The sequence below is a fragment of the Kogia breviceps genome, chromosome 15, assembly GCF_026419965.1.
Source record: "Kogia breviceps isolate mKogBre1 chromosome 15, mKogBre1 haplotype 1, whole genome shotgun sequence".
Taxonomy (NCBI): domain Eukaryota; kingdom Metazoa; phylum Chordata; class Mammalia; order Artiodactyla; family Physeteridae; genus Kogia; species Kogia breviceps.
In genome coordinates, this window is record NC_081324.1 from 83248681 (window position 1) to 83275969 (window position 27289).

A 27289-nucleotide genomic window follows, 5' to 3' on the forward strand; every position below is an offset into this window, starting at 1 on the left:
CTTGACAAAAAGGATGGCAGCTACGCGGCTCAACTCGTCCACTACTAGGCCCCCCGCCGAGGGGTCCAGTGGGGAGGCTGACGGCCAGGCCCGGGCCTCGTGGCTGAGAAGCCTCTGAGAAGGCCCAGGCCTCGCTGAGCGCCAGGGCTCGGGGCTCACCGGGGCAGTTCTTCCCGGACGGGAGCCTAGTTACCTGCAACGGGGACTTCTCAGAGCAGCCAGGACCCAGCCGGCCTGAGCCACAGCTCTTCAAGAGACACACGGAGCGCTTCTAATATCCTGAGTTAGATCGTTTGTGAGTTTGTGTGCAACACGCCAGAAAGCAGGGCCGTCGGAGGGGGGTTTGTTTGGGCCGGGCCTCCCCCGCCCCTGGGACTCGCGGTCTGAGGTTAGAGGTGACTGACTAGAACACGGTCTGTGCTGGCTGTTGGGGACATGGGGAAGACATCACCTGTTTGTGGCCTTCTTGGGACCTGGTGCGGCTTCAGGCAAAGCAGGATCGGATCCTCTTAAGTGGGCTGGGGGTAGCGCCCCTTTCTCCTGGGGCCTTGCTCTGGGGCGTCAGTGAGGGCGAGCGCCGAGGACAGGGAGACCCTTGCCTGGGAAGGGGGGCAGGCCCCGTGCTGCCATCCTCCCGGAGTCTGTTCCTGCTGGAAGCTGCGGGCTGCCCCTGCACTGGAAGCCGCGCTCGGGCCCCTCCGCATCCCTGGGAGGTTTCCAGCCCTCCCGCAGGCCTCTGCAGCACAGCCAGAAAAGCCCAGAAACTAGGAGCCGCCTGCGCCCGCTGCAGATCAGGACGCGCCTCGGGCAGGGGGCTGCCTTCGGGAGGGATGAACGCGCTCTCCTCGAGCCCCCCACCTCCTCCTGGGGGGAGGCAGGCCTGGCTGGAGGGAAGAAACCTGGGTCTGGAGAGGAGCACACGAAGCCGACTCGGTTAGCTTTGCGTGTAGTATTTCCTCGTGGTCGTGTCAGACGGGCAATAAACCGCACCTTGACTGTTGTCACCGTCGCCCCACAGCGAGGGGCTGCGCGCCTGGTGGTTGATTTCTCCGGGGCCAGTACGCTGGGGAGGGGAGGGACCCCCTTGTTTCTGCGGGAAACAGTGGAACACGGGAGCCACAGAAAACCCTGCCTCTTCCCGTTCTGCCAAGAAGTGTCCGGCTCGTTTCCCCGGGAGGTCTGTGACTCTGGGACGCTTACTTGGGGAGTCTCGGGGCTTTTCTCTGAGAGGCCTCTATTCCCAGCCAGAGGCCCCCTCGGGTCTTGATCCCCCTCCCCCAGTGCTGTTGGAAGCTCCGCCTCTTTCAGGAAGGGAGGGGTGAGGCCGATTCCTCAGTTACACACCTTACCTGCAGAATTTCACCTGAATTTCACGTCTGAGCTTGGTAGTGACCCTGAGCCCTGGGCTGGACTTGACTGCAGTGACCAAACCAGCCTTTACACTGGAGAACCTACCAGGCGTCTAGGTTCCCGAGAGCGCGGCTGGCTGTGCCCACACCCACGTCCCCTGGAAGCACCCCGTGGCCGGCTGCCCTCAGCAACCGCGCCCCTCCCCCAAGGTCACCAGCATTTGTGGATCCAAAGGACGGCGCGGGTCAGGGGAGGACAAGGGCACCTCGTGTGGCTCCCCCGGCCTCGGTTTCCGGAGGATGAAGTGGGCCTGTGAGGGGGCGGGTGTGGTCAGGTGAGACAAGGGCTTTGAAAACCAGCCTCCGTGAACTGGAAGGGCAGTGAGAGGGAGCAGAGTCTGGTCCTTGTGTGCGAGGAAAACAGCTCCGGCAAACAGACTAAAGCAGATGGTTCTCTCACCAAATCCAAACCAGTGAAGGACGGTCCTAGGTCCTCAGTGAGCACACGTTGCGGTGGAGCCGCGGTGCGCGCAGCACCTACCAGTCCGGCCGAGGTCAGGCACGGGTCGTCCCTGGATGTCGCGTGAGCAAGGCGGCCCCGAGGAGGGAGGAGAGCAGCACAGTGACTCTGTCCAGCCCAGCGCCCCCTCCGGGGGGGGGGGGGGGAGGTGGACTGCAGATTTGGCTGTAAGCTTCCCAGCAGCCACTGGGAAAAGACAAAACTGTCAGACAAATTCTCATCAACAAAAGCAAGATGATTTCTCAGGAAACGCTCCCCTCTTACAGGAAAGCCACAGCAGTGTCTCCTAGACACCCTCCCGGCACCGCGTCACGAAGGCAATGGCATCCGTTTAGAGGACATGGCGATAGGGAAGCTTTCACGGGGCGGCTCCGTGCTTGCGCTCCACAAACACCCTGAGGAGAGTCCCTCCCAGGGACACGACGGCGCCCGCGGGCAGTGAGGTCCCAGCCGCCAGCAGCGCCTGACTCGGCCCCGGGTCCCCTTGAAACACCTGTGGGCGAGTCTCGAGAGCGGAATGCCAGCCACAGGATTGTATCATTTACTTGAAATCAGCAGAGAACGTTCTCAGTCGTTTCCATCAGCTGTGCAGCTGGCCTGTGGACAGAAGCCGGGCGGCGCGGCGGGGGGGGGACTGAGCCCAGGGGGCACCCTGAGTCCCCTGCTGAGGCCCTGGCAGGGCAGCTAAGACCCCAAAGACACCCCGACACAGGAGAGCACGCTTCCTTCTGTCTCTTTGGGCGCACGTGACATTCTCGGATCAAGAACCACCCTGCTGTTAGGGCCCCAGGGACCCTGGGCCAGGCGGCCACTTCAGCCACGTCAGGGGCCTTAAGTTGTTGTAACTTCAAGAGCCACGCCCGTCAGCCTCGCTGCCGGAACGCTGATCGCGGGTACTCTAGAACCAAACACGTCATGAGGGTCCCCAGGCAAATAAAGCACAGGGTCGTTATTAACAATTCTCTATTTATTGAAAAGGGTCTTAACAGCTTTACAAGCACAGCTCAGATGTGGCCCTGGAGACGGCGAGGCCAGCCTGGCGGCCCCTCCCCCACATCAACGCCGAGCTCACGCGTTTGGCTGTGCCCCTTGCGGGTGGCAGAGGTACGGGCTGGGTGGCACCACTCTCGAGATACGCAGACGTTAACAGGCCCACCTGATTGGCGGGGCAGTAAATCGTCCTATACAGCTGTTCTCTTTAAAAACAATTACGGTACAGCAGAGTTCAAGTCCAGGAGTAGAAATGTACAGTAACTGAGGACAAAGGTTGGCGGCCTCGCCCAGGGCCTGCCGGGACAGACCCCGTTTGAGCTCTGCCTGGATTCTGTCACCTGGGCAGCAGCCAGCTGGGGAGTCACAGGCCAGAGCCAGGAGCTCCACAACTGAGCACCCGGGCCTTTTCCGGTCAACAGACGGGCGGCAACACTGCCCCCAGCCCCGCCTGGGCCCTGGGAATCCGGCACACGTGGCGCGTGCGGATGAGAACCCAGGGGGCAGGCAGAGCATCGGCGCTTGTTGGTACCTCCCTCTCGCTGAGGGGCAGGCTTTCGCCGGGGCCGAGCTGAGAGGCTGCTGGCATCCCTCTGTCACACCCCTGCCCCAAGGCCCAGCCAGAGGCAGAGAATATTGGCTACGGGTATTCTGGTTCAAGGTGGGTGGGCTTTTCTTCCACCTGCAACACGACAAGGAACGCAGACAAGCCCCTCGCGGAACGCAGAGCAGCTGGTGACGCCGCCCCAGCGCCTGGCCGGCCACTCCTGGCACCAGGTAAGCTAAGGCACAGCACAGGCCCCCACAGGGGCGACCGTGCGCTGCTCGCGAGAGGAAACTGCGTTCACTTCATCTGCATTCTCAACCTGCTCAGAACAGTACGTGCATTTTTCATAAAGTTTCCCTGAATGGTCTTATGAGTGTCAAAAAAGTTTTCTTTCCCAATATAAAACAGGAAAATCACACACACAGTAAAAATATTGGAGGAGTATTTCCTCATAGAGAGCCTCGGGCTGGCTCGAGGCGGAGGCAGAGGAGGCGGAGCTGGGGCCGACATTGGCTGTGCAAAGTCCAGCTCCCGGCCACCTCCTCATGTGGCCGCAACTCGCCCGGCCTCTGGACGTGGCAGTGGGCCGAGTGCAAACTCCGAGGGTGGCTTTGAAGCATCCAGGTTCGGGGGAGGGAGGGACTGGGAGGGCTGCCCGCCCCACACGGGTTCAGTAAGCACCTTCCGGGCTGGCCCACCCGACTGACCCCCACCAGGGGCTGTGGTGGGCGATGGGCTGGGACACACAGAACTGTCTTGAAAATAAAGCGGAAACGATGAACCATGCTTATTAAACAAAGCTGCAACGGGAGGACCACGACGCTACGTGGGAACGGAGGCGGGGGGCGGGGCGCTTTTCCCCAAGCTCACGAATTCAACACCACCAGACCGAGGAATCATACCGAGAACACAAACCAGCGCGACCACGGGGGTGCCCGGCTGAGGCCCAGCGCACAGCCGCCTAGGTGTCCACAACCAGTGTTCTACGTCTGCTTACCACTGACCTACGGCCCTACAACCAGATGGACGCCCTGGCCCGAGCACCAGAGCCCCTGGCCGAGCAGCCGGGGCTCACGGCCTCCATCTGCGTGTGCGGACCCGGCCAGCCGGCGCCGGCGGCGGGGTCTCGCGGGGAGGACGAGGGCCGCTCACTGCAGGATGAAGCCTGGCTGGTGCGGAGGCAGCCGGGGCGGGGGTCTCTGGGGCAGCGCCGGCGGGTACGGTGGCAACACAAACTGCTGCAGGGAGAAGCCCTGCTGTGCGGGGAGGCCCCCGCGCGGGGGCAGCGGGGGGCACTGCGCCACTGGGTGCGGGGGGCCCTGTCCTGAGCCCAGGGCGGCGGCGAACGGCGTGGCTAAGCGTCCCGCGGGCACCGGCGGCGGCGGGGGAGGGATGCGCCGGGGCACGGCGGAGGGGGGCCCGCTGGCCTCCGGGGAGGGGTAGGGCAGGGGGGCGGCGGGCACGGGCTCGGGCACCCTGAGGGGCAGCGGGGCCGGCGGCGGGGCCTGCGGAAGTCTCTGCCCCTTCAGCACCATCTCCTGGAGCTTCTCGATTTTAACCCTTCGCGTGTGGGCCAGTTTCCGCTTGCTCTGATAGACATCGATGAAGGCGTCCAGGGGAAGCTCTCCATCGAGAAACTTCTCTGCCATGTTCTGAAGGAGCAGGAGAAACCCGGCTTACGGGGCAGCTCAGCATGAGGGAAGGAAGCGCCCTTCGCCACCCAGGGCACCGGGAGAGGCAGGGCCAGCTTCCCCCCAACACCATCCCTTCCCTGTCCCCTCGCTGCAGGCCCGGCTGGCGCCCCCCCGGGCAGAGCCCCCGGCCGAGACCAGCGTTTCCGTCCCTCCCCTGGCTGCGCCCTGCTCGCGCCCAAGAGGGCCGCCCCGCCGGACCCCGACGGGTCCTCAGAGCACTCGGCCTAGTCCCGCGAGGCTACAACCGCACAACTTTGGACCCTGACTCATTTCCTTATGGCTCAGCTGGCCGTGCCCATAGGCTCTACCCGGCCAGCTGACGCAGACAGATGGGAACTCAGCCGGCGGCACCCACGGGACGGGTGGCGCCGATTCACAGCGTAGCGTGCACCGCTCAGCTGAGGGCCAGACCGCCCCCGCTGCCCCCGGCCCCCAGGCTGGCGCTCTCCCCAGCCCCCCGGCTGGGCCGCCCACTCTGGGCCGCCCACTCCGCGCCGCCGGCACGCCTGGCCCTGGGGGAACTGGGCCCGGGCCCGGGGAACTGCCCAGGGGCGGCCCCGCTGGGCTGGCTGGATTTACCTCGGTGTCCTCCTCGATCTCGGCCCCTTCTGCCTGCAGAAGTGCTAACAGGGTCTCCAAGGAAGCGCTGCTGGACTGTTTATCTGGAAGAAGCAGGAGGCACGGTCGGGTGAGAGGCACCCGCACACCCTCAGAAACCGCCACGACCCCCGGCCCCTCAGGACGACGTGCTCCCCCAGTCTCCTCCCCACGTCCCTTTCGAAGAAGGGGTGCACGTTCGCTGCACAGGCTGCAGGAGAGTCACACCTACTGAGCTGACTTTCCAGGAAGCCGACAGGAAAGGCCGTGAGGGCGGCCAGCGTCACCTGCCCGCCTCACAACGCAGGGGCGATTACTGAACGTGTGACCTAACCTTGCAACCTAACCCTGCAAGCACCCCATCATTTATTTCCTTTGGAGTTCCGAGTGATCATTTCCATAAATACATAAAGCATACACATCTTAAGTGTACCACCTGAATTTCTACGTATACCAACCCGACCACCACGACCCAGATTAGGAGGCAGAGGGTTTGCAAAGTGTTTGCAAAATGTTTGCAAAGGCCCACTCCGAGGCGCTGACCTTCGCTACCCAAGGGTCCTGCCTGGTTCTGAACTTCACACAAGCGCGATCACACAGTATGCGCCCTGTGCTGGCCTCTCTCGCTAAATGGCACGTCCCCGAGACCATCCGTGTTGCTGCACGAATCGGCAGTTCACGTCGTTCAGCGCTTTGTGGCACTGAAAGCTGTGTACGTGTCACAACTTAGCCACCGTTCTGTAGATGGACACTCAGACTGCTTCCAGACTTGCCTCTCCCAAGGCAGGCTTCTTGTGTGCATCTTTTGATAGACGTGAGTGGACGTTCGCTCCTACTGGGGAGACACCCAGGAGTGGAACTGCTGAACCACAGAGCATGCCTACTTCTCACTGCAGCGGGCGCTACCAGACAGCTGCTCCAGCCCTCACTCCGCGCAGCCACGGGAGCCCCGCGCGTCGCCACCAGCACCTTTACTCATTCTGGTTGGGCGTGTTACAGTGCATTTCTACTGCAGCTACACAGACACAGGGATCATGGTATCGGACGTCACTGTATGCTTCATTGAAGGGGGTGATTTTTTTAACCTTCTCCTTTTTTGGCGGGGGGCGGGGGGGGCTCTGCCCCCTTGCCTTGTGGGATCTTAGGTTCTCTGATCAGGGATTGAACCCAGGGCCACGGCAGTGAAAGCACTGAGTCCTAAACCACTGGACCGCCAGGGAACTCCCCTTTTAACCTTCTCTTAATTTCAGTTTCCTCGAAAGCTACCCCCAATGCACTCAGGCTTCAACAATAGTCAATGCCCGCGTCACTTCATAATGGCTGCAAAGTGGTGTGACATTAAAATAAAGTATTCCAGGGGCTTCCCTGGTGGCGCAGTGGTTGGGAATCTGCCTGCCGATGCAGGGGACACGGGTTCGTGCCCCGGTCCGGGAAGATCCCACATGCTGCAGAGTGGCTAGGCCCGTGAGCCATGGCCGCTGAGCCTGCGCATCCGGAGCCTGTGCTCCGCAACGGGAGAGGCCACAACAGTGAGAGGCCCGCGTACCACAAAAAAATAAAAAAATAAAAAAATAAAGTATTCCAGTGATGAATATTTTTCAACATTAACTGTGAGGGCCTAACTTCAAGGATAAAACATTAGCTGTATATCATAATTCAGAAAATTGCCTTTTTTTCTATACTGTTGGAAAAGGCAGAGTCTTGTTTAAAAAGTAGTCAAGTCTCGGGCTTCCCTGGTGGCGCAGTGGTTGAGAGTCCTCCTGCCGATGCGGGGGACGTGGGTTCGAGCCCCGGTCCGGGAAGATCCCATGTGCCGCAGAGTGGCTGGGCCCGTGAGCCATGGCCGCTGAGCCTGCGCGTCCGGAGCCTGTGCTCCGCAACGGGAGAGGCCACAGCGGTGAAAAGTAGTCAAGTCTCTTTTTCTAAATTACTGACACAATCCTATATATAAACTGTTTTTTCACAGCAGTAATGACTGTCTTAATCTGAAATTGTTCCATAATAACATTTCTTTCCTGGTTAGTGCAACAGCTTGAAAATGCACCCTTCCCTCAGCTCTGTATTCGTGGAAGATCACCCTAAAAGAGTTACCTAATTTGGTCTTTTTTATCTGATAGGCTTCAAAGAGCACCTGGAGTTCCTGGTATTTTTGGGTCAGACGTGCTTTCAGAGAGTCCAGCCGGGGCTGGTAGAGAAGGTTTCCTTCTGCCAGGCTCCGGTTGCTGGCCAGCGTCATTTCTTTGTTAAGCTGAACATTCTGCGTCTGCAAAGACCATACAGGGTGATGAGAACCAGCGTGTGAGCGCCGAGCCCCAGCCCCGGGGCCACCGCAGCGGCTTCCGTTTGGCTGGCCAGCTGCCCCCATCCCGACGCCAGCCCCGATTTCTAGTTTGGACGCTGCTCCCGTTCTTAAAGAGCGAGAGCACGTCCTCTGCTTCAGGCCTGCAGGACGGGCTTTGTCCCGGGACCCGCTGAAGCTCTCGCCCCAGGGGCTGCGCTGTGACCGGAATCCCTTACCGCTGCCATTGTGCTCCCAGGAGCGAACGGCTCCAAAGATTTAGAGCTAGAGTTTTCCAAAGCGAGTTGCTGCTGTTCCAGAGAAGTGAAAGAATCACTTTTTATCAGAGGAGGGCCGGTTGGCATGGTGTCAATTCAGGCTTAGTCATCGGGCTTTGAGATCAAACACGAAAGCCCGAGGCCCTGGGAAGGAATCCGCTCAGGGGCCCTGTTCTACTCTGTCCCTACGCCGCACCAGCTCTTCACGTCTGAGCAGAGGCTCGAGTCTCCCCAGCTCCTGACCGCCGGTCCATCAGCACCGCTGACCCAAAGCTGGGGGCGGGGATTTATCTGCCCGACAGGGGTCCTGCGCTTCGGGGGTGGCAGGTCACATGTGGGTGGAGAAGCCCACCTGGACCTCAGGGCTGAGAGGGGTTAATGCAAGGTCCCAGAAAAGGTGAGGAAGCCCTAATGAAACGGAACCAGAAGTACACTGAATAAAAAAGCAAAAATACCAACGTGTCCTACTTCTAGTTCAGCCCCCTTCCCACTTGCTGGGGAGGGGCTCCTCCACGGCCTGCGGCCACCTCGCCTTCTGGACTTGAAGTCTTATTTGCCCCTGTTTCTCTCCGAAGCTCTCCGTCAGCCCCACACCAGCCATCCTGTCCTCCCCTCGGTATTTTCTACACCCCACCCCACCCAGGCTATTTTCGCTGCTACTTCCTTCCTCTTCCTCATCTGACTGTAGATTCCTGGCCTTGCTGCCTCCGCTTCAACCCCTCCCCCCCCAGCCATACCCTTTGGCGTTAGTGTACAATTCCCAGCGTGCGCGCACACGCACACACACGCACGCACACACACACGCACGCACGTGTGAGAACAAAGAGCGAGCCTTGGATGCAGGTCTCTAGCGGGAGGCCCTGACCACCGAGTGGGGGGCTCCTCTCCTCAGCAGACACATAATCTGCATCTCTCGCACGGACCACAAGGCAGGGCCTTCAAGATGAGGCTCAGGGTAAATAGAATTTAAGTTAAAATAGAAAATTAAGCCTCTAGCTCAATACCATGAAACTAGTACAGTGGAAATGCTCTCCTCTCTTGCTGCTGCTTTCAGCCAGCAAGGACTACGAGCGCTGGAAAGACCTGGTTTAACCGGGTTCCTGGTCCTGCAGACTTTGGAGGGGTCCTGGGGGGCTCCCAGCACCACCCCAACCCCTGCCCACAGCAGCCCGGCCTCCAGGCACACTGCATCCAGAGGTCCTGCAGAAGAGTCTTTCCTTCGATTAAGCCATTTAAAAGAACAAACCAACCAACCACTGTACAGCCACCCTGGAAAACAGCTCGGCAATTTCTTTCAAAACAAAACAGGTAACTACCATACCATCCAGAAATTGTACACTTGGGCATTTATTCCAGAGCAATGAAAATTTATGTTCACACAAAAACCTGCACCTGAATGTCCAGAACGGCCTTCTCTGTAATCAAAAACTTGAAGCCACCCAGGTGTCCTTCAGCAGGTGAAGGGCTAAATGCAGTACTACACCCACACCATGAGCGGAGCACAGACCTAAGAAAGAAGGAGCTGCTGAGACACGGGCAGCTTGGACGAGCATCCAGGGGACAAGGCTGAGCGAAAGAAACAAACCCGCCCAGAGGGTCACAGACTCCAAGACTCTGTGTATACAACATTCCCGAAAGGACAAAACTGCAGAAATGGAGATGGATTCGTGGCTCGGGGGAGGGAAGTGAGTGTGAGAGGCGACGGGAAGGCTCCTCGTGGCCGCGGTGTGTCACGTTTTGTCACATCTGTGTCAAAATCCTGCCTTGGGAGTGGACTAGAATTTTGCAAGATGTCGTCAGCGGGGGGACCCGGGTGAAGGTTACACAGGACCTCTGTGTTATTTCTTACAGCTGCATGTGAATCTACAATTATCTCAAAATTTAAGCTTTAATTATAAAGAAATAAAACAGACTGTCGATGAGATCTTTTGCTCCCACTGGTCGCATCTGATGGACGGGAAGGGGCAGGTATTCAAGGCCACCGTCCGGACCCACTGCCCCGTGCACGCCATCATTCTGACTCCATCAGTTCTGTGTTCAATAAACACTAAGCGAGCAACTGTTATTTGTCCGGCCCTGAGTGAGGCGCAGAGACTTGAGAGGAACAGGAATCAGCGAAAATGGAACCGAACTCGTCAGGCCCTGATCTCTGGGCCCTGGGGTGACCTGGCCCTCACCCGGCCCGGCCCGGCCGTCCCGAGAACCAGCCGAGCTCTCCCGGGGCAGGCCCCCGGCCCCACCTCACTGCCCGGCCCCCCGGAGCGCCTGTCCGCAGAGGCCTCCCTGGGCGTCCTCGCTAAGCCAGCGGCCACCCCCCGTCACAGCACCTGTTTCCTTCCCGCCACCAACGGCAGCCAGTGAGCACCGCGTCTGTGCGCCCGCTCGCTGTTCCCCCTTTGGGTGTCCTGGCACCTGTGCTGTGCCAGGCAGCCAGCACAGAGCAGCCACTCCACAAGGCTCTGCTGAGTCAATCAGAGAGACCCTCTCATCCCCTAAAAAGCCGGTCACTTGAGGCTACATCTGGCAGACTAGGTGGGTAAGAAAATGCAGAGTCAAAAAGAAAAAAACCATGAGCTGTGCTCGTCGAGCAACAAGTGCCCCGGATCCTTCATGCAACAGATGGGCTCCCGGAACAGAGGAAGCCTTGGGGACTGCGGTGGAGGGTCTCACTCACCCTGGATCTAAGTGCCACCCGATCAGGAGTCTCCCCAAGTCTCAGTGCAGGCAGGCCACAGGCACAGGGCTCCCGGGGGGCCACTGGAAAGGCATCGCGTGAGGGAGGTGCACCGCCCTAGCACTACCAAGTGCCAGCCTGCCGCGGGGGTTCTCGGCACCCGCGGACCTACCTGAAGGCAAGGGGGCGTGGACACGTTCCCCAGGCCCAGACCAGCCCCAGCTGAGCAATTGTCTAGGAGGGGACCCAGGCCTACCGAGTGTCTTCAAAGCGCCCAGGTGACCCTTGCCTCACAGTTCCACCCTAAAATAGATCTACGAATAAAGCTCATTCTCCTGGGGTCCAAGTCAGGCCAGAATCACTTCTCCTACAGCAGGTCATGCACAGAACGCAGAGGCAAAATAAAATTCCAGCCGACGGAGACGACCGTTATGCTGGCTGTACTCTTTCTATCCCCGGGTACGCACTCAGATGTTCTTACACGACTATCAGGAAACTCTCAGGGGCCACCCAGGGCACGCCCGCAGCCTCTCCAGGTGGGCAGCGGTGGCGGGAGCGGTGGCCGGGGCTGAAGTGGGGAAAAGCCTCTTTCTTAAGCCTCTGATAAAGCTCTTCCAGCACAAGCATCGGCGCCCAAACACGCCTTTGATGCCGCATTAGCGAGAGACCTTCCTCCGCAACGTTCCTTTTCATCATCCCAGCTGAGGAAAACTGGGAGCAGCCAGCCTCGTTCTATCGTTTGCAAAGGACTCGGGGGGGCCGTGTACGCCGCACTCAGCGAGGCTTAATCAAGCGGCAGCCACCCTGGGTGATGCGGGGCCTGACTCGCCACCCCGTCCCACCGATCCGAGGGCCCGTGAGAGGAGGCCTCGTGCAGAGCCATACACCCCGAAACCGAGAACTGGGTCCCAGCCTCTTGATGGTGTCTCATGATTCTTTTTCTTAACCATAGAGAAATCTTTCCAGGAAATAAACTCTCTGTGGTAAGGAAACATTTTTATAAATGTACTCGTTTCACTTCAGTTTCCTTTTCTGTTCAAAAATCAAAGAAGACAGATGTGTGATGGCAGCGTTTACAGTAAGACCCACTTACACAGCGATACCTGCCCGTCTGTCCATCCGTGAGCGGGGCTGTCGGAAAGGACGGTCACCCAAAGCTAACAGCGAGCGACCTCTCAATCGTGTGACTTTTTTTTTTTTTTTACTTTCCTCTTTCTACTTGTGTATAGTGTTTGAATCATTTATAATAAGCATGTATAAATTTATAGAAAATAATTATGTTTTAATTAAAAAAAAAAAAAAACTGTTAGGTATTAGTAGAACCAGAAGGGCAGAGGCTCTAGGGAGATAAGCTGCCTTTGTTTAAAACAAACAGAAAACCAAGGTCTTTTACATACACTTGTCCAGGCAGAGTGGAGATACCGTTCTCTCCCGGGAGGCTTACGTCACAGAATGTACGGTCTACCTCAAATACACAGGCCATTATTTATTTGGGTTGGGGGAGTGCGGTAGAAAATAAAGTTGGTGAGGAGGAAAACAGACATAAACTCCCCTCTGCATGACACATGCAGTAGTTACAACTGAGAGGCACTCGGGGCCGGGATGGGGGCCTGCCTGCGCCCCACGGCCCAGAGCTGGGTCAGGGTTCGGGTCTGCAGCGGATGTTTCCACAACGTGAAGTTTTGATTTAAGCTGGCCCGTCTGCCCCTTCAACTACAATCGTAACTGTGCCTTCCTATAAACACTACAATGAGCAAATCTGCCTCGGTTTCCAAGCTAAATCTTTTATGGAAAGATACTCAGAGTATCCCTTATGCCCCCTTTACACTATAATATAATCCTTATCATAACAAAGTAAATGACATTATTGAATTATGTTATTAGCAAATTTCAACAAAACAGATGGAAATTCTTGATCGTACTAAAGTCCTTTAAATGCTCAAAACCCAGTAAGGACACAGAATCTAGGCTGGGGAACTAAGATAAAAACAGGTTTTGGGGACGTCCCTGGCGGTCCAGTGGTTAAGACTCTGCACTTCCACTGCAGGGGGCACAGGTTCGATCCCAGCTCGGGGAACTAGATCCCCGCATGCCACGAGGTGCGGCCCCCAAACAAGAAACAAAGCAAACAAACCAACCACGGGTTTGCCCGCTCACCTACTGCCGTGCTCAGAGGCCTAGTATTTGTACAAAGTCAAGGATCCCATTTTATTTAACAAGTAACCATTCCGTCTGGCAGATAAAACACTCCTCGCCAACCGCTTTGCTGGCGCTGCCCCGGCCTGTAACGCCCCGGCCGGCCGTGGCTCTGGGCCTGTTTCGACTCCGAGAGCCGCACGGAAAGCTACACACACTCGCGCGCCCTGAGGCACAACTCCCGCCCGGCTCTATCCGTCCCTGTAAGTGTTGGGCTTGAAGCTGAACTGCACCAGCCCCGAGGGGTCTACACCCACCATCTCCTTGTACAGAACCCCTTTACTAAACACCCCTCGACTCCCCCAGGCTGAGCGCCCCCCGTCGTGCCAGAGACCCAAGTGAGCTAAGCCAACCGCCTTTCCTTCGGCGCACCCCACTAGCGACGTCTGAGCTCTTCTGTGCGGCCTCACAGGGCGCACCCCTGGTTTTACTCTGTATTGTAGTTCGCGGTGCTTGTCCGTTCATCCGCTTATTCACTCATCCAAAAAAGGATTTTTCCGAGGCACTGTCACGTGCTGACACAGGGCCGTGAACGAGGCAGGCCGGACCCTGCCCTCGGGGAGTGCCCCTCGACTGAAGACGAATTAGACAAAGTCACACGCACAGCTATCACTGTATCACCGTGGCGTGTTAACTCTCCTGCGGGTGATGGGGGCTCGCAGGGGGCTGAATGGTGGCTCCCCAGAAGAGATGTCCACATTCTCGTCCCTGGAACCTGGGAATGTGACCTTATCTGGGGAAAGACTCCTTGCAGATGTAACGAAGTGAAAGAAGACAAAGATCACCCTCGATCACCTGGGTCGTCCTAAATCCCATGGCAAGTGGATTTATACAAGACACACAGAGGCGAACCCAGAGAGAGGAGCAGGCCGTGTGAAGACAGAGGCAGGGGATGGAGCGGTGCGGCCACGGCCACGGAGGCCGGCAGCACCCGAAGCTGCAAGAGGCGAGGAGCGGATTCTCTCCTAGAGTCTCCGGAGGGAGCACGGACACCCCTGATTTAGGACTTCTGGTCTCCCGGATCGTGAGAGAATAAATGTGTCTTGTTTTGAGCCACCAAGTTGTGTAATGTGTTACAGCGCCCAGAGGACTAACCCTGGGCTGGAATCTTCCATCTCTCCTTGAGGTCCACTCCCCGTCCTGCTCTGGGCCCCAGGGGCCAACTGGCTGAACCACATCCACCACTCAGGCCCCCTGCCCTCTGGTTCTAGCTGGATCCGCGAAGGGGACTGACGGGGGGACGAGAGTGAAATGAGGAGGGGGTGCTCTGGGTCCCCTCCCTCTGGGGTCACTGTAGGTGACCAAATCCCCCACCCCAATCAAAAGCAGCCCCCTCTCTCGTTCTCCACACCCAGCTCCATCCCTCAGGCCTGGGGCTGAGAAGTGCACACCCCTGGCCCTTCCTGCACCAGCCCCGGAAGGGGGTCTACACGCACCTTCCCCAAGCTGAGTGCCCTGTCTCGACAAAGGCCTGGCTGACAGAATTGGAATGGCTTTTTCCCCATGAGACAGAACGACATCTGAGCTCACGCTCACCCTTCTGATGAGAACGTCAGGCCCCTTAAGAGGAAAACTGAGCCCCGTTCACTCCCCGATACCCAGAACCCAGCACAGTGCCCAGGCCAACACACGCCTACTGCTAAACACGTGTTCAAGTCAATCTGGAGGACTCCTGATGGCTGGGCTGTTAAAACCTTGCTAAGCTGTTCTGAAGATTAGCTTCTTTGAATGTTTATAATAAATTTTTAAACAGTAACATCATAGATCAATGCTCGCTATTACAACCAACCAGGTGAAACTATCTGCACCCCTACTTCACCACAGGAGTGATCACAGTTTGGAAGCAAAGCATAAAGGGAAAAAATTAAGGGCTTCCCTGGTGGCGCAGTGGTTGAGGGTCCGCCTGCCGATGCAGGGGACACGGGTTCGTGCCCCGGTCCGGGAAGATCCCACGTGCCGCGGAGCGGCTGGGCCCGTGAGCCGTGGCCGCTGAGCCGGCGCGTCCAGAGCCTGTGCTCCGCAACGGGAGAGGTCGCAACAGTGAGAGCCCCGCGTACGGCAAAAAAAAAAAAAAAAAAATTAAGATCATGACCGTGATTGCTCTAAAGCGAAACTACCCATTACTGCGTAGACATCAGACATGTAACACATATGTGGAGATCATCAGAGGCGGGTCAGCGTCACACAATCCCTTCTCTTGAGATGAAACTCAGCCCTCTTGGAAAGCCTACGAGAATGTGGGAGCAACGTTTATGACTGTGATGGCCTGGAAGCCACAATACTTTACACATCTTTTTTTTTTTTTTTAAGTCACTCATGAACTGCAGTACCTAGACGATGTATGGCTCCTAACAGCCACTGCAACAAGCTCCAACACAGCGGCTTGCGCTTTTCATTCATTCATTCAAGCAATACTTAAGAAGCGCCATTACATGCCAGGCTCTGGGGGGCAACAACCCGAACACAGTCTGTCCTCCTGGGCACACGTCTCGGCGTCACGACCGCCACGGAGACGGGCGGCGTTCAGCTCACAGGGCCTAACTCCAGGGGGCGCCCGTCTCCCTGTGCCGCAGCCTGTAGCCCTGACTGCATCTGCTCTGCAAAGAAAAGGCTCAGGGGAGGACAGACACGTGTACGCGTACAGCCGAGTCACTCTGCTGTACACCTGCAACTATCCACGTTGGTAATCGGCTACACTCCAGTATAAAATAAAAAGTTTCAAAAAGAAAGGTTCAGGGGAGGAAAAGGGAAAAAAAAAATCAAACAGATGCGAACTTAAAGATTTAAGTAAGACAAGTTACTGGTGGTGACGTGACAGCTTCACTCTCGCCAGCGCCTGACACAGTTCAACGGTATCTGTGAACATTTCTTGAGCTCTCACCGTGTGCTTGGCGCCGTGCCGCCGTCCCTTCACGCATTATGTCTCCTTAATCCTCTCGGCGAGGGTGAGACAGATTTGTCCCCATTTTACTCAGGAAAAAGGAAATGCAACCTTAGGGAGGTTTAAGAGATCACCAAAGTCACAAGTGCCAGGAAGTAACTCCAGAGGTATGACATTAAGAGTTAGGGGGTTTTGTCTCCAGGTGTGTTTTCTACAGGATTACACCACGAATTATACCACAGAATCTACCCTACTACACAAAATCCAGGCTACCACCACTTCTCTGTTTTCAAGTTCCAGTAATCACCTAAATTTCATTTCTGTTTATGCCTCTCATTTACCCTTTTATTAGGATATTTCAAACACAAAGCAAAAGCAGAGGTAGTGTAACGACTCCCTGTGCGCCCTTCTCCCAGGTTCAGTGATTAGTGACATTTGCCAGTCTCGTTTCTTCTGTACTCCCCACTTTTAGGGGGGAAGTATTTTAAAGCAAATCTCGGCATAATAGCATTTCACCCGTAAAAGCTTTAATATGTATCTTTAATGGGCAAGAACTTCACAACTCAAACGACAATGCTGTAACTACACGTACTGAAATTTCTTTAATTTCATCTTTTGTATGTATTGGCTTGAACTCCTCTATGAGCATTCTGCCTCATCTGCTTGAGTATCGGAAATAATTTATATAGGAAAAGCAGGATGAATGTTTGCTTTCACCGCCCCTCCACTTTTAAAGCCAACTTGTAGAAGACTGAGTTAGCGCTCAAGCAACCTCCAAAAACGACCAATAAGCTTTTTTTTTGGAGGAATCGTTATCGCTGATTTTTAATCAGCGGCAGTCGTTAATCCTTCTGATGCTCAAGCCGTCTGTGGCCAGAGGGAGACACTTCGGGCTGGCTCTTAGGCTGACATACCCCAGAGGTTTGACAGCTGCCCTGCTCTCTGGTAAAACAGATGTCCCAGACCAATCTGTACATTTGCTGCCCCCAACTCAAGTGGGTCCTTCTCAAAGAAACACTGGTTCCTTTTGGTGGGAAATTCATTTTGATTTTGGTATTTTCCTCTCCAAATAAAATAGAAAGTTATATGTAATACAAAGATACAGAATGAAAGAAATCTTAGCCTTTTACTTTCCACTAGAAAAGTTCAGGTTGCATTCAGACTTTAAACACAGCAGGCTTATGGATTAGGTGATAAAAAGGTTGGCACGCATTCAGCCAGGTTCACCTCGTTTCCTTTTATTGTGCTACACTTGATCTAGTTCACCAATTAATTTTATGGTAGATTTCACCCAAGTCACATGCAATTTGAGTTTGGGCTTTAATACTAAAGGCTAGGTTATCAGAAAACCCAAATTCATCTTCCATTCAGTGAAAAGACCTTCCCAGTGATGCACTCATCTCACCAGTCTTCCATTTGAAGGCAGGCTTTCAGGTGGAGCCTGTAATCCAAGCCTATAATATCCAAGAGGTGACCTGTAAACACAACCTGACGTGGCTTGATTCAATCCAAATGTTCCCTGAGTTTCTATGAAAAAAATAGTTGCCGAGTTGGACTGTTTAACATGTTAAAAAAATTAAGGATATGAAAATACAAAAAATCCAGTGAAAGAACTGTAGAACATTATGAAACTGTCCTAAAATACAACAATCTCGTGGGCTGTGTGAAACCATCTCCAAGGCTACAGCCTACTCGGGAAAGTAAATTTGCCAGTTGCTTATCAAATGTTCCACCGAAACAACCACTCAACAGAACAGATTAGATTAATAAAGGCTGCTACTTCTGATCACAGATACCAAAATCCTTCTTGTTGAGAGAAACTTGCTGTCCTCAGAAAGTAGCAGACAATGGACGTAGACTCGACCAATCCCTTCCATACGGAGCCGACTAGCATCTTAAAAATTAGTATGTTATTCACTGTAAGTGCAACTGGCCACAGGAAATGCAAAAAGCTAGGCTTGAAAATAAACGGACTAGCCCCAGGGAAGAAGTGGTCGCAGCTACACAGGATTTGATTGTTTTCTTCTTCTGGCAGGCACAACATACCAGGGTGTTCCCTTGTTTTTTTGTTTTTTCCTTTTTTTTTTTTCCTAGAAGACGTATTTCCTAACATTGGGGGGTGGGGTGGGGGGAAAGAAAAAAAACCAAGATCTCCCCCACTTCCTGGACTGGTGTGGCTAGTGGTGTCGATAATAAATGTTACTTTCCTAGTATCACTGGCCTTGTAACCCCTGGGGACTCTGGGTGGACGAAGAAAGGGATGAGGAGCGAGGCAGGATGGCCCCAAGTGAACACAGCGTTACTGGCCTCAGTCCCTCATCTCCTAATAGCAACGGGCTTGTCACGCTACAGAATCAGAACCTCACAGCAGGCGAGCCAGGAGAACACAGAGAAGCTCCCACTTCACGTAATCAGAGCCAGTCAGCTGCTGGTTAACTGAGCGGTTTGGTTAAAGCAGTAACTCACTAAACACACAGAATTTTAAAGATCTATCCATTCTTTTCATTTAAGGCAACGGTCCTTTCTTAGAGAAAGGGTCCACTAGCTCGATTTCCAGAAGTTCTTTGCCTAGACCACACCCTCTCATGTGGAGAACCTGAGCAGAATCCTTCTGGAATACTAGCAAGCTTTTTTTTTTTTTTTTTTCTAGTGAATCACCTTATAGTAACTCTTTCCAAAGCACTCAGCTTAGTTTCCACTCTCTCTTTTCACGCAGGGTTCCTTGGTTGCCATAGTACTTAATGAAATCAGGTGATTATTGTAACAAAATCAGAATGAGGGACTTCCCTGGTGGCGCAGTGGTTAAGAATCTGCCTGCCGATGCAGGGGACACGGGTTCAAGCCCCGGTCCGGGAAGATCCCACGTGCCGCGGAGCAGCTAAGCCCGTGCGCCCCAACTGCTGAGCCTGCGCTCTAGAGCCCGCGAGCCGCAACTGCTGAAGCCCGCGCGCGGAGCCCGTGCTCTGCAACAAGAGAAGCCACCGCAATGAGAAGCCCGCGCTCCACCACGAAGAGCAGCCCCCAGTCGCTGCAGCTAGAGGAAGCCCACGCACAGCGACGAAGACCCAACACAGCCAAAAATAAATAAATAAATAAAATAAATCTCAAAAATTAAAAAAAAAAAAATCAGAATGAATGTGTCTGAGAGAAAACACACTTGACGCTCAGTAATCACGCACCTGTGGTGTGGGAGCAGAAATGCCCGGGCATCTAATCATGATGGGGGGCAGGGGGGACAGCATCAATCTTTATATTTGACGAAGGGCATGGAGAATGCCAACTACTGGAACACTTTAGTTAAGTAGAGGGAGGTCAATTAATAGCTTCCACCGTAATTTAAAAATCCAGATCCCTCCCTGCTCCCCAAAAGAAAGCAGCCTACAGAAGACAGAATTTCTAAACTTTGCTTTTCTTATTAGTAGTTTCTTGCCAAGACAACCAACCAAAGCGTTCACTTGTTTAGGAAGAGCTTGGGGGTTTTCCCCTCTTCACCACAAACTACAAGAAAAGCATGTATGAGAATTTTCTGGGATAGTCTTTACACAGGTGCAGATAAGAAAATGTCTATCCAGGTAGATCCCAGATGTCTATTAAGACTACATCTTTTGACAATTTTGCTTTTACATTTAAAATACATCATGACATTGGGCTTCCCTGGTGGCGCAGTGGTTGAGAGTCCGCCTGCCGATGCAGGAGACACGGGTTCGTGCCCCGGTCGGGGAGGATCCCACATGCTGCGGAGCGGCTGGGCCCGTGAGCCGTGGCCGCTAGGCCTGCGCGTCCGGAGCCTGTGCTCCGCAATGGGAGAGGCCACAGCAGTGAGAGGCCCGCATACCGCAAAAAAAAAAAAAAAAAAAAAAAAAAATCATGACATGAACTTTCCAACACCTGACTCAAGAATTCCGTTTAACAGATAAAAGTTTACTCTCACATGACTGAAATTATTCATCTTCTATTCAGTATAAGAAAATGCTATTCTAATAACGAGATTTTTTTTTTTAGTCTGTGGGTCGAGAAAGGGATTAGTCAAAGGAGAATGAGTTACTCTAAATTATTCTACTTAAATTTCATAACAAAAAAACTGCAATTATAAGTGATGTAGGGAATAAGATGTTCTAACGAAAAGAATTGCCTAGATACTTAAGACTGACTCATTTTCAAAAAAATTAAGTGTTGATATTTTAACAGCTTTATGTTCAAAGATGTTAACCGCAATATAATTTATGAAAGCAAAGAAACCCAGTACCTAAATATCCAGTAATAAAGGACCAGTCACATAAATTGTGGCTCACCCACATGATAAAAGATCATAAGCCATGAAAAATCATGTCATGTAAGGATCTTCTGACAAAAAATAAGAAAATGCCCAGAGCATAAATTTAGATAAAAAACAAGTCAAAAACTCTACATGCAGACTGATCCTAGTGGTAGAAAACACATAAAGAAAATGTATAAAATGTTTAACAGTGTTTATCTGAGTGGTGGTATTACATGTGATTATATTTTTCTTCTTTATAGTTCTGTATTTTTAAATTTTTCTATAATAAACATGTTAAAAATGTCATTTTTAAAAGGTTTGATCAATTGGGATCAGAAATCTTAATTTTTTTTTTTTTTAAGAAATCCTAAATCTACTTCTACTTCCTTTATTTTTTAAAATTTATTTATTTTTGGCTGCACTGAGTCTTCGTTGCCGCACACTGGCTTTCTCTAGTTGCAGTGCCTGGGCTTCTTATTGCTGTGGTTTCTCCTGTTGCGGAGCATAGGCTCTAGGCGCGCAGGCTTCAGTAGTTGTGTCGCACGGGCTTAATTGCTCTGTGGCACGTGGGATCTTCCCGGACCAGGGCTCAAACCCACCACGTCCCCTGCACTGGCAGGCGGATTCTTAACCACCGCACCACCAGGGAAATCTCCTTCCTTGCCTTCTTAAACAGAGTACATGAAAGCACAAAGGACAACCTCTGATGAGACAGAATCATCAATATCAAGTAACTACAGGGGGCCTATGATAAACCAATACCCCTGGGCCATGGAAGCAGATGGATACATTTATGTCCTTAAATAAGCATTTGCCCAAGTGTGCCCCAGGGAACCTAGCCCCACCAGACTGAGATCTGCCATGGAGTAAGTGTGGGAAATACCACCACACACACTAGCTGTAAGAACCAAACCAAACAAAGCAAAGCAAAACAAAACCCCTCTTATTTCAGCAGACTCCCCAGATTTCTTGACCACAGAGCCCTCTTTCTGTAATCTCCATCAACAATCACAGAATTAGGGAAGCACTGCCCTAAACCAAACAGCCTCAACCACTTCATTCACAGCCGGCACGGCTTCGTTTACTGGCATTTATCATGGTCACGTACTGTGTTCCAGTTTACAAACATTATCTTGTTTAATCCTCCAAAGTCTCATAAGGACGGTATTTGAATTCTCCCCTTTTAAAGATGAGGAAACCAATATTTAGAAAGGTTAATCTGTGTCCGAAGTCTTCTAACAACCCCCAAATCCTATGCTTAACAGCTGATCTTATGTTTTTTGTGCAGCTTCATTTATTTCTGGAGGGTGTAATTGGCTCTACTAGTTTTTCCCTACACCCTTTAAAAAATCTGCCACTGACAGATTAGCCATGGGACCAAGCGTGTTGTTATCTGAATTGTGTGCAAAGCAAGACTCAGCAGGCTGTGCAATGAGTCTGGTGTGAGCCTCCAAGTCAAAGAGTCTGGCTGCCTGAAAACCTTTTTTCTCAATCCTCTTTCAGCCTTCTAACTGATCTCCCCGCTTTCTGGTCTTACGCCCTCAAATCCATCCTCTCCTGGCTGCCTGAGTCATCTACATAAATCGCCAAGTATGACCACACCACTCCCTGGTTTAAAATCTCCAGTGGCTCCCTCTGACTGGAGAGCGAAGCCCACGCTTTCTCAGGAAACATGGGGCTGTCTGGTTTCTGCCCGCCTCTCCAGCCTCGTCCCCACCACCCCCCGCCCTGCCTTGGCCCCTCCGGCAAGGCCTGCAGTAGTCCCGTGCACACAATATCTCCCGTGCACACGATATCTGCTTCTTTCCTCTGTGCCTCTGTTCGCGCAGCCCAGCCCCATGCCTGGAAGCCCTTCTCCCGCATTACCTGGTTAACTCATCCTTCCAATCATAGCTCGTGAGTCATCTCCTCCAGGAAACATTCCCAAGGATGTCCCTGAGCCCTGCAAAGGTTCACCAGGTCTCCCTCCCACTAGGGCCCGTCCTTACCCCTACTGTTTCACCCATACATTGAAACGGGCTCTCGCATACCTGCGAGGTGCTAAGAGACGAAAATTCCGTGGCTGAGCAGTTCCGCACCCCGCGCCCCACATGCGAGGTTGCTCCACAAAGGCTGAGCACGTGAATAAGTAACCTCACCGTGCCTCTCGCCGGGCTCACACGGAGGAGGGCGCCGTCTGGCGGCGGCCAGCACCGACCGGCACTGACTGTTCCTCTGCCAACCTCAGCCCTGGGCTCCGGGTACGCATGTAACCTCAAGGTGCCATTAGCTCACCTTGGAGATAATGTTTCTTTCAAATCAAGTCTCTTATTAACTATGACACTGCTTGTAAAATAACAACTATTCAGACATCTGCGGTTCACACGCACCCTTTGGTACGATGAACAACGTCGCCCACAATTCCGCGAGGAATGCGCTGAAAAGCTCTCCCCTGACACGCTGCACGGTAACCGACTGGCAACAAAACTACGTCTACTGCTCTCCTTTCACTCTTCCCTATGAAGTAACCCTACAAAGAACTGTCCTCTGTCTTCGTACCGCTGGCTAAGATGGTTTTCCCGAGCAACGATGGGATGTGAAAAGCCCACACAGCCGAGGAAGGACATAAACCAGCGAGAGCTCTTGCCCCCCGCACGCTCGAGCCTCAGCGGTCACATCTGTGAGCAGCGGCCGTCGCGCAGGTCGTCAGAGACCGCCCTGCGCTGCCACCTGCCCCGAGCCCCACAGCAACGCCGCGCTACACGTACTGTGATAAAAGCCACACCCACAACGGGGCTGGCTTGGCTCAAGAGCACCCCAATCCCGCGCACACGGCAGTGAGGTTAGACCAGTGCAGCCTGCTTCTGGGCTCCTCCTGACTAACGTGTGCCGCACAGGCGCGGCAACAGGATCTCAGCCTGTCTGTAACGTCGAGAGTCCTCGGACCCGCGTCCTTCCACGGCACCTCTTTCCTTCTCCCAACCCAATGCCTCCTAATGGCCTTTCAAACTTCCATATTCTCCTCGACTTCGACAAGTGCTTGGACGAAGTCAGCCCCCACGTTTGTATCTCTAAGCAAACCATGCCCCTGAGCTCCAGGACTGCACTCTCAGCTGCCTGCTGGACGATGTCACGTCACCGCCCTGCTGGTCCCCCACACCCAGGCTACCACGGTCTCAAGGACCCCTCGTCCCTCCTCCAGCCTCGCTCTGGGCCACCCTCTCACTTCCACTCAAAGCCCGGCTACCTCCACTCACTCAGCAGCACTAACCGGGCACCTCCTGCGTGCCAGGCGTGTGCTGGGTGCCAAGGACACAAAGATAAACGCGATAAAATGGAACCCCCAGGCCAGTCGGGGACACAGGGAAGCAAGGGACTTAGAAAATGTGTCTCAAGTTCCACCGAGGAGGCAGACCAAGAGGCTAAGGGGCCCTGTGCCCGGGACTGAGGGGGCGGAGAGCATTTGGAAGGAAAGCTGATGGGCTCCCTCGGCGGGCAGGGGAGGGGGAGGGGCAGCTCCACAAGGGCACCGTGTGCGAAGGGCTCCAACCAGCTGGCTGGTCTGCCTCTCCCCTCGAAGAACTCGAGCTCAAATCCTAACCGCTTCTCACCTGCCCTTCCGTTTCCACCTGGCCTGGTCTTCGGGAACCTCCCCATGCCAATCCAGCCCCCGCCCTGCTGCCAAAATATTCTTCCTAAAGCGCCCTTCTGACCCCGCGGCGGCTTGCTGCAAAGAGACTCGGAAACGCAGCGCTAGCCGGGGCACCGCCACTGAGCTCTCGCGGGCTCTCCGGCTCGCCTGCCTTACTTCCTACCACTTCCCTCCACACAAGCAGACCTGATCTGGTAACGTGGGCCCCCACTTTTGTCAAAATACTACTCGGAGAAATAAACACCTAATTCAAGACAGTGGCTCCCGGCGGGGGGCGGGGGGGGGATCGCGTTCCGGATGGAGCACAGAGGGCTCTTCTCTGGCTTGGTCGTGTTTTCTTCCAAAGCCACTTGCAGGTACACAGATGTTTCTTGTATCACTCTACACCCTCGTATAGGAATGACTGTATTTGGTCATTTATTTTCTTAAATCTTACTTGCCTATCAAAGTCCACCTCTTGCAGTAGGAAAGAGGCTTTCTAGCCAGAAAGCCTCTCTCTCATCTGACCTTCAATGTCATTTACAATTCACATGTGGCCTTTTCCTTATTCTCTCTCTCTCTCTAAAAAAACAAAAACAAAAAAACTGTGGTAAAATATACAAAACATGAAATCGACCCCTTTAGCCATCTGTAAGTGCATGCTTCCTGCGCTGTTACTTACACTCACATTGCTGTGCCATCGTTGCTACTGTCACCTTTTTCATCTCCCCAAACTGAAGCTCCCTACCTCTTATTCTCTGCCTCACACACAGTAGGTGCTCCACAGCATTTAAACGAAGTGGAATCTCTTGAAATGGCAGAAAGGACGCTATGCCTTCTAGTTTTGGCAATACTACTGAATAATAACAATTTACTCAGTGTTCACTCTGTGCCAGCTACCATGATAAACATCTTTTTTTAAAAAAGATTCATTTATTTATTTGTTTCACTGGTTGGTTGCACCGGGTCTTAGTTGCGGCACGTGGGCTCCTTAGTTGCGGCATGCATGCGGGATCTAGTTCCCTGACCAGGGATGGAACCCAGGCCCCCTGCGTTGGGGGCATGGAGTCTTATCCACTGCCACTGCGCCACCAGGGAAGTTCCTATGATAAGCATGTTAAAGACTTATCTCACTTAGTCCACCCAACAACCCTCAACCCTATGGAGTAGCTTACTGCTATTATCCCCTTTATTTTCAATGAGGAAACTGCAATTGGAAAGACTGAATATTTGCCAAAGGTCACACCGCTGGTATCAAAAGCCAGTTCTGTACTATACCACCCCCACTGCACTTTTGATCAATACAAAAGAAGGAGACAACAGCTAAATGAAATAAGGGATGGGATTTCACCTAAGACTAACAATTCTGAAAATCTCTTTAAAGAAAGGGAGCTAGCCTCTACTGACTTCACCTGCTATTCCACTTCACCTCACAAGAACCTTAGAAGGCAGGCATGGTTACCATCCTCACTTTACAGTGGAAGCAGAGTTTAAAATAAGTCACAAAACTCTCAGGTTCTTTAAAAAGAAAAAGTCAGATAAAACTGGATTTCAGAAAATAATCTGCGGCATAGTAATTTTTTTACACAAAAGTCATAGGTCCATGGAAGAGCAGTTTTAAACACAAAAGTTGAAGCCTTTATATATACAAGAATGATTGTACAACACAAACAGAAACGAACTCCAGTAGCAGACACTCAAAAGGGTTTTAAATCTTAGCTTCTGAAAACCAGTCCCACCAGTGTGCAGAGCTTGTTTGAGGGAGCAGTCCCCGGTCAGAACATTTCAATGAGCCATTGTGATTCATCCAGTAGCTTCACAGCCCCACACAAATCACACCAGAACACGCCTTAGGGAAAACAGCTTCTTCCAGACCAGACTCTTTACTTTCCACAAAACAATATATTTTTCAGACCCTCAGAGGTTTTGCCTGTGGGCAGTTTCACTTGCCCCAGGAACAAAGATCCTGAATTTGAATCCTTAGTGAATCATTAGTTAACACCAACCAATCAGCATTTCCTCAGAAAGCACACCGGGAGAAATGACCCAGGAGGTCCGGTTTAGCTGCCTAATCCCCTAAGCGACAGTTCCTTTTAAGGGAGTGCCCTGCAAGTCCAACGGCGTTAATGCGGACAGAGAGAGAAAGGCACATTCCACTGCCATGTAAAAATAACTTTAAATAAAAATAAAAACGTGTACATAACAAACATCAGCCCAGAGCAAAAGGAAAGAACCTACAATCTCTAGGGATGTACTACATTTAACTGCATACAGACAAGAGGAACAGGAAAAGAGAAACCCACGGGCAGGGAAAAGGAGAGTGTCTGCAGCTCCCGCACGGCTCGAATTTAGTCTTGAGCTGGACTAAAGCTCCGATACCACAATTAAAACAATGTAAGTGAAGCATAATGCACAGCTGTATTTAAACCCAGCAGTGAATGCCTTCAAAACCTAGCCACACTTCCCAGTCGCCACAAAACAGCCCCTCAGGCTTGAAGAAGCCTTACCCTACAATTTAAAACACTTCCTTCCGCCAAAAAAAAAAAAAAAAAAAAGCCTTTGGTTCAGGGTTAAGAGGTTCTATGCTGTGCAAGTCCTGTTCCATTTACTGTCTCATCCTAGTCCTACTGAGATACATAATCATTTTGACCACAGAAAGGTAAAATGTTTCTTAGGCTAATACCAAATAAAAATTTACTTTATAGATTCTTGAGATAAGACCCTATTAACTGGTCGGGATGATCTGTATGCATGATTGTCAGTAATCGTTCTAAAAAGAGAAACTACAAATTACTAATTGCAATTACTCTTCGGACGCGGAGGCCCAGCGGCCATGGCTCACGGGCTTAGTTGCTCCGCGGCATGTGGGATCTTCCCGGACCAGGGCACGAACCCGTGTCCCCTGCATCGGCAGGCGGATTCTCAACCACTGCGCCACCAGGGAAGCCCTGCAATTACTCTTTATTGAACACTAACTATATGCCGTATTAAGGACTTAACATGCACTCTTTCACGTAATCCCCACATCAACTCTAAGAAATAAATATTTTCATATATCCTTCCCCAGCAGAGGCTCCCAGGGGTGAGGTGACCTGCCTGCGGTCAGTCACACGGCTGGGCAGTGGCCAGGTGTGGCCTGGAGTGTATGATTCCAGAGCCCAAATGTTCTTTAACACCAGACCATAAATGTGCCATTTGGTCAAGAGTGGACAGTTCACAAAGTATTTTCTTCTACTGCGTCTCACAGCTATCCCCAAATAAACCAACACACAAGGTCAGTAGCTGAGTGAAACTGCCACGGTCAGAACTTGGGTTGTTCACATCACACCAGTTCCTTCAGAAACGCACCACACACGATCAGGGTAACAGGACTTGCAAAGGGTGACCGTGGCTAGGTGAGCTGCCTGGCTAAGGTAC

The 27289-nt window shown here is 53.0% G+C and overlaps 2 protein-coding genes across 3 annotated transcripts in view; one reads left to right on the plus strand and one right to left on the minus strand.

The window, feature by feature from the left end:
- HIP1R (huntingtin interacting protein 1 related) overlaps positions 1 to 2828 on the plus strand; it is a 28934-nt gene extending 26106 nt beyond the window's left edge. For both annotated transcript variants that reach the window (XM_059040653.2, XM_059040651.2), the window contains exon 32: positions 1 to 2828. In XM_059040653.2, the coding sequence (XP_058896636.1) occupies positions 1 to 48 (48 nt within the window). In that variant the 3' untranslated portion in view covers positions 49 to 2828.
- The window catches only part of VPS37B (VPS37B subunit of ESCRT-I), a 26803-nt gene continuing 2332 nt past the window's right edge, over positions 2819 to 27289 (minus strand). The window contains exons 2-4 of the mRNA XM_059040711.2: positions 7789 to 7960; positions 5680 to 5762; positions 2819 to 5058 (exon numbers count right to left, since the gene is read on the minus strand). Of these exons, the coding sequence (XP_058896694.1) occupies positions 4555 to 5058; positions 5680 to 5762; positions 7789 to 7960 (759 nt within the window). The 3' untranslated portion in view covers positions 2819 to 4554. The remainder of the gene's footprint in view (positions 5059 to 5679; positions 5763 to 7788; positions 7961 to 27289) is intronic.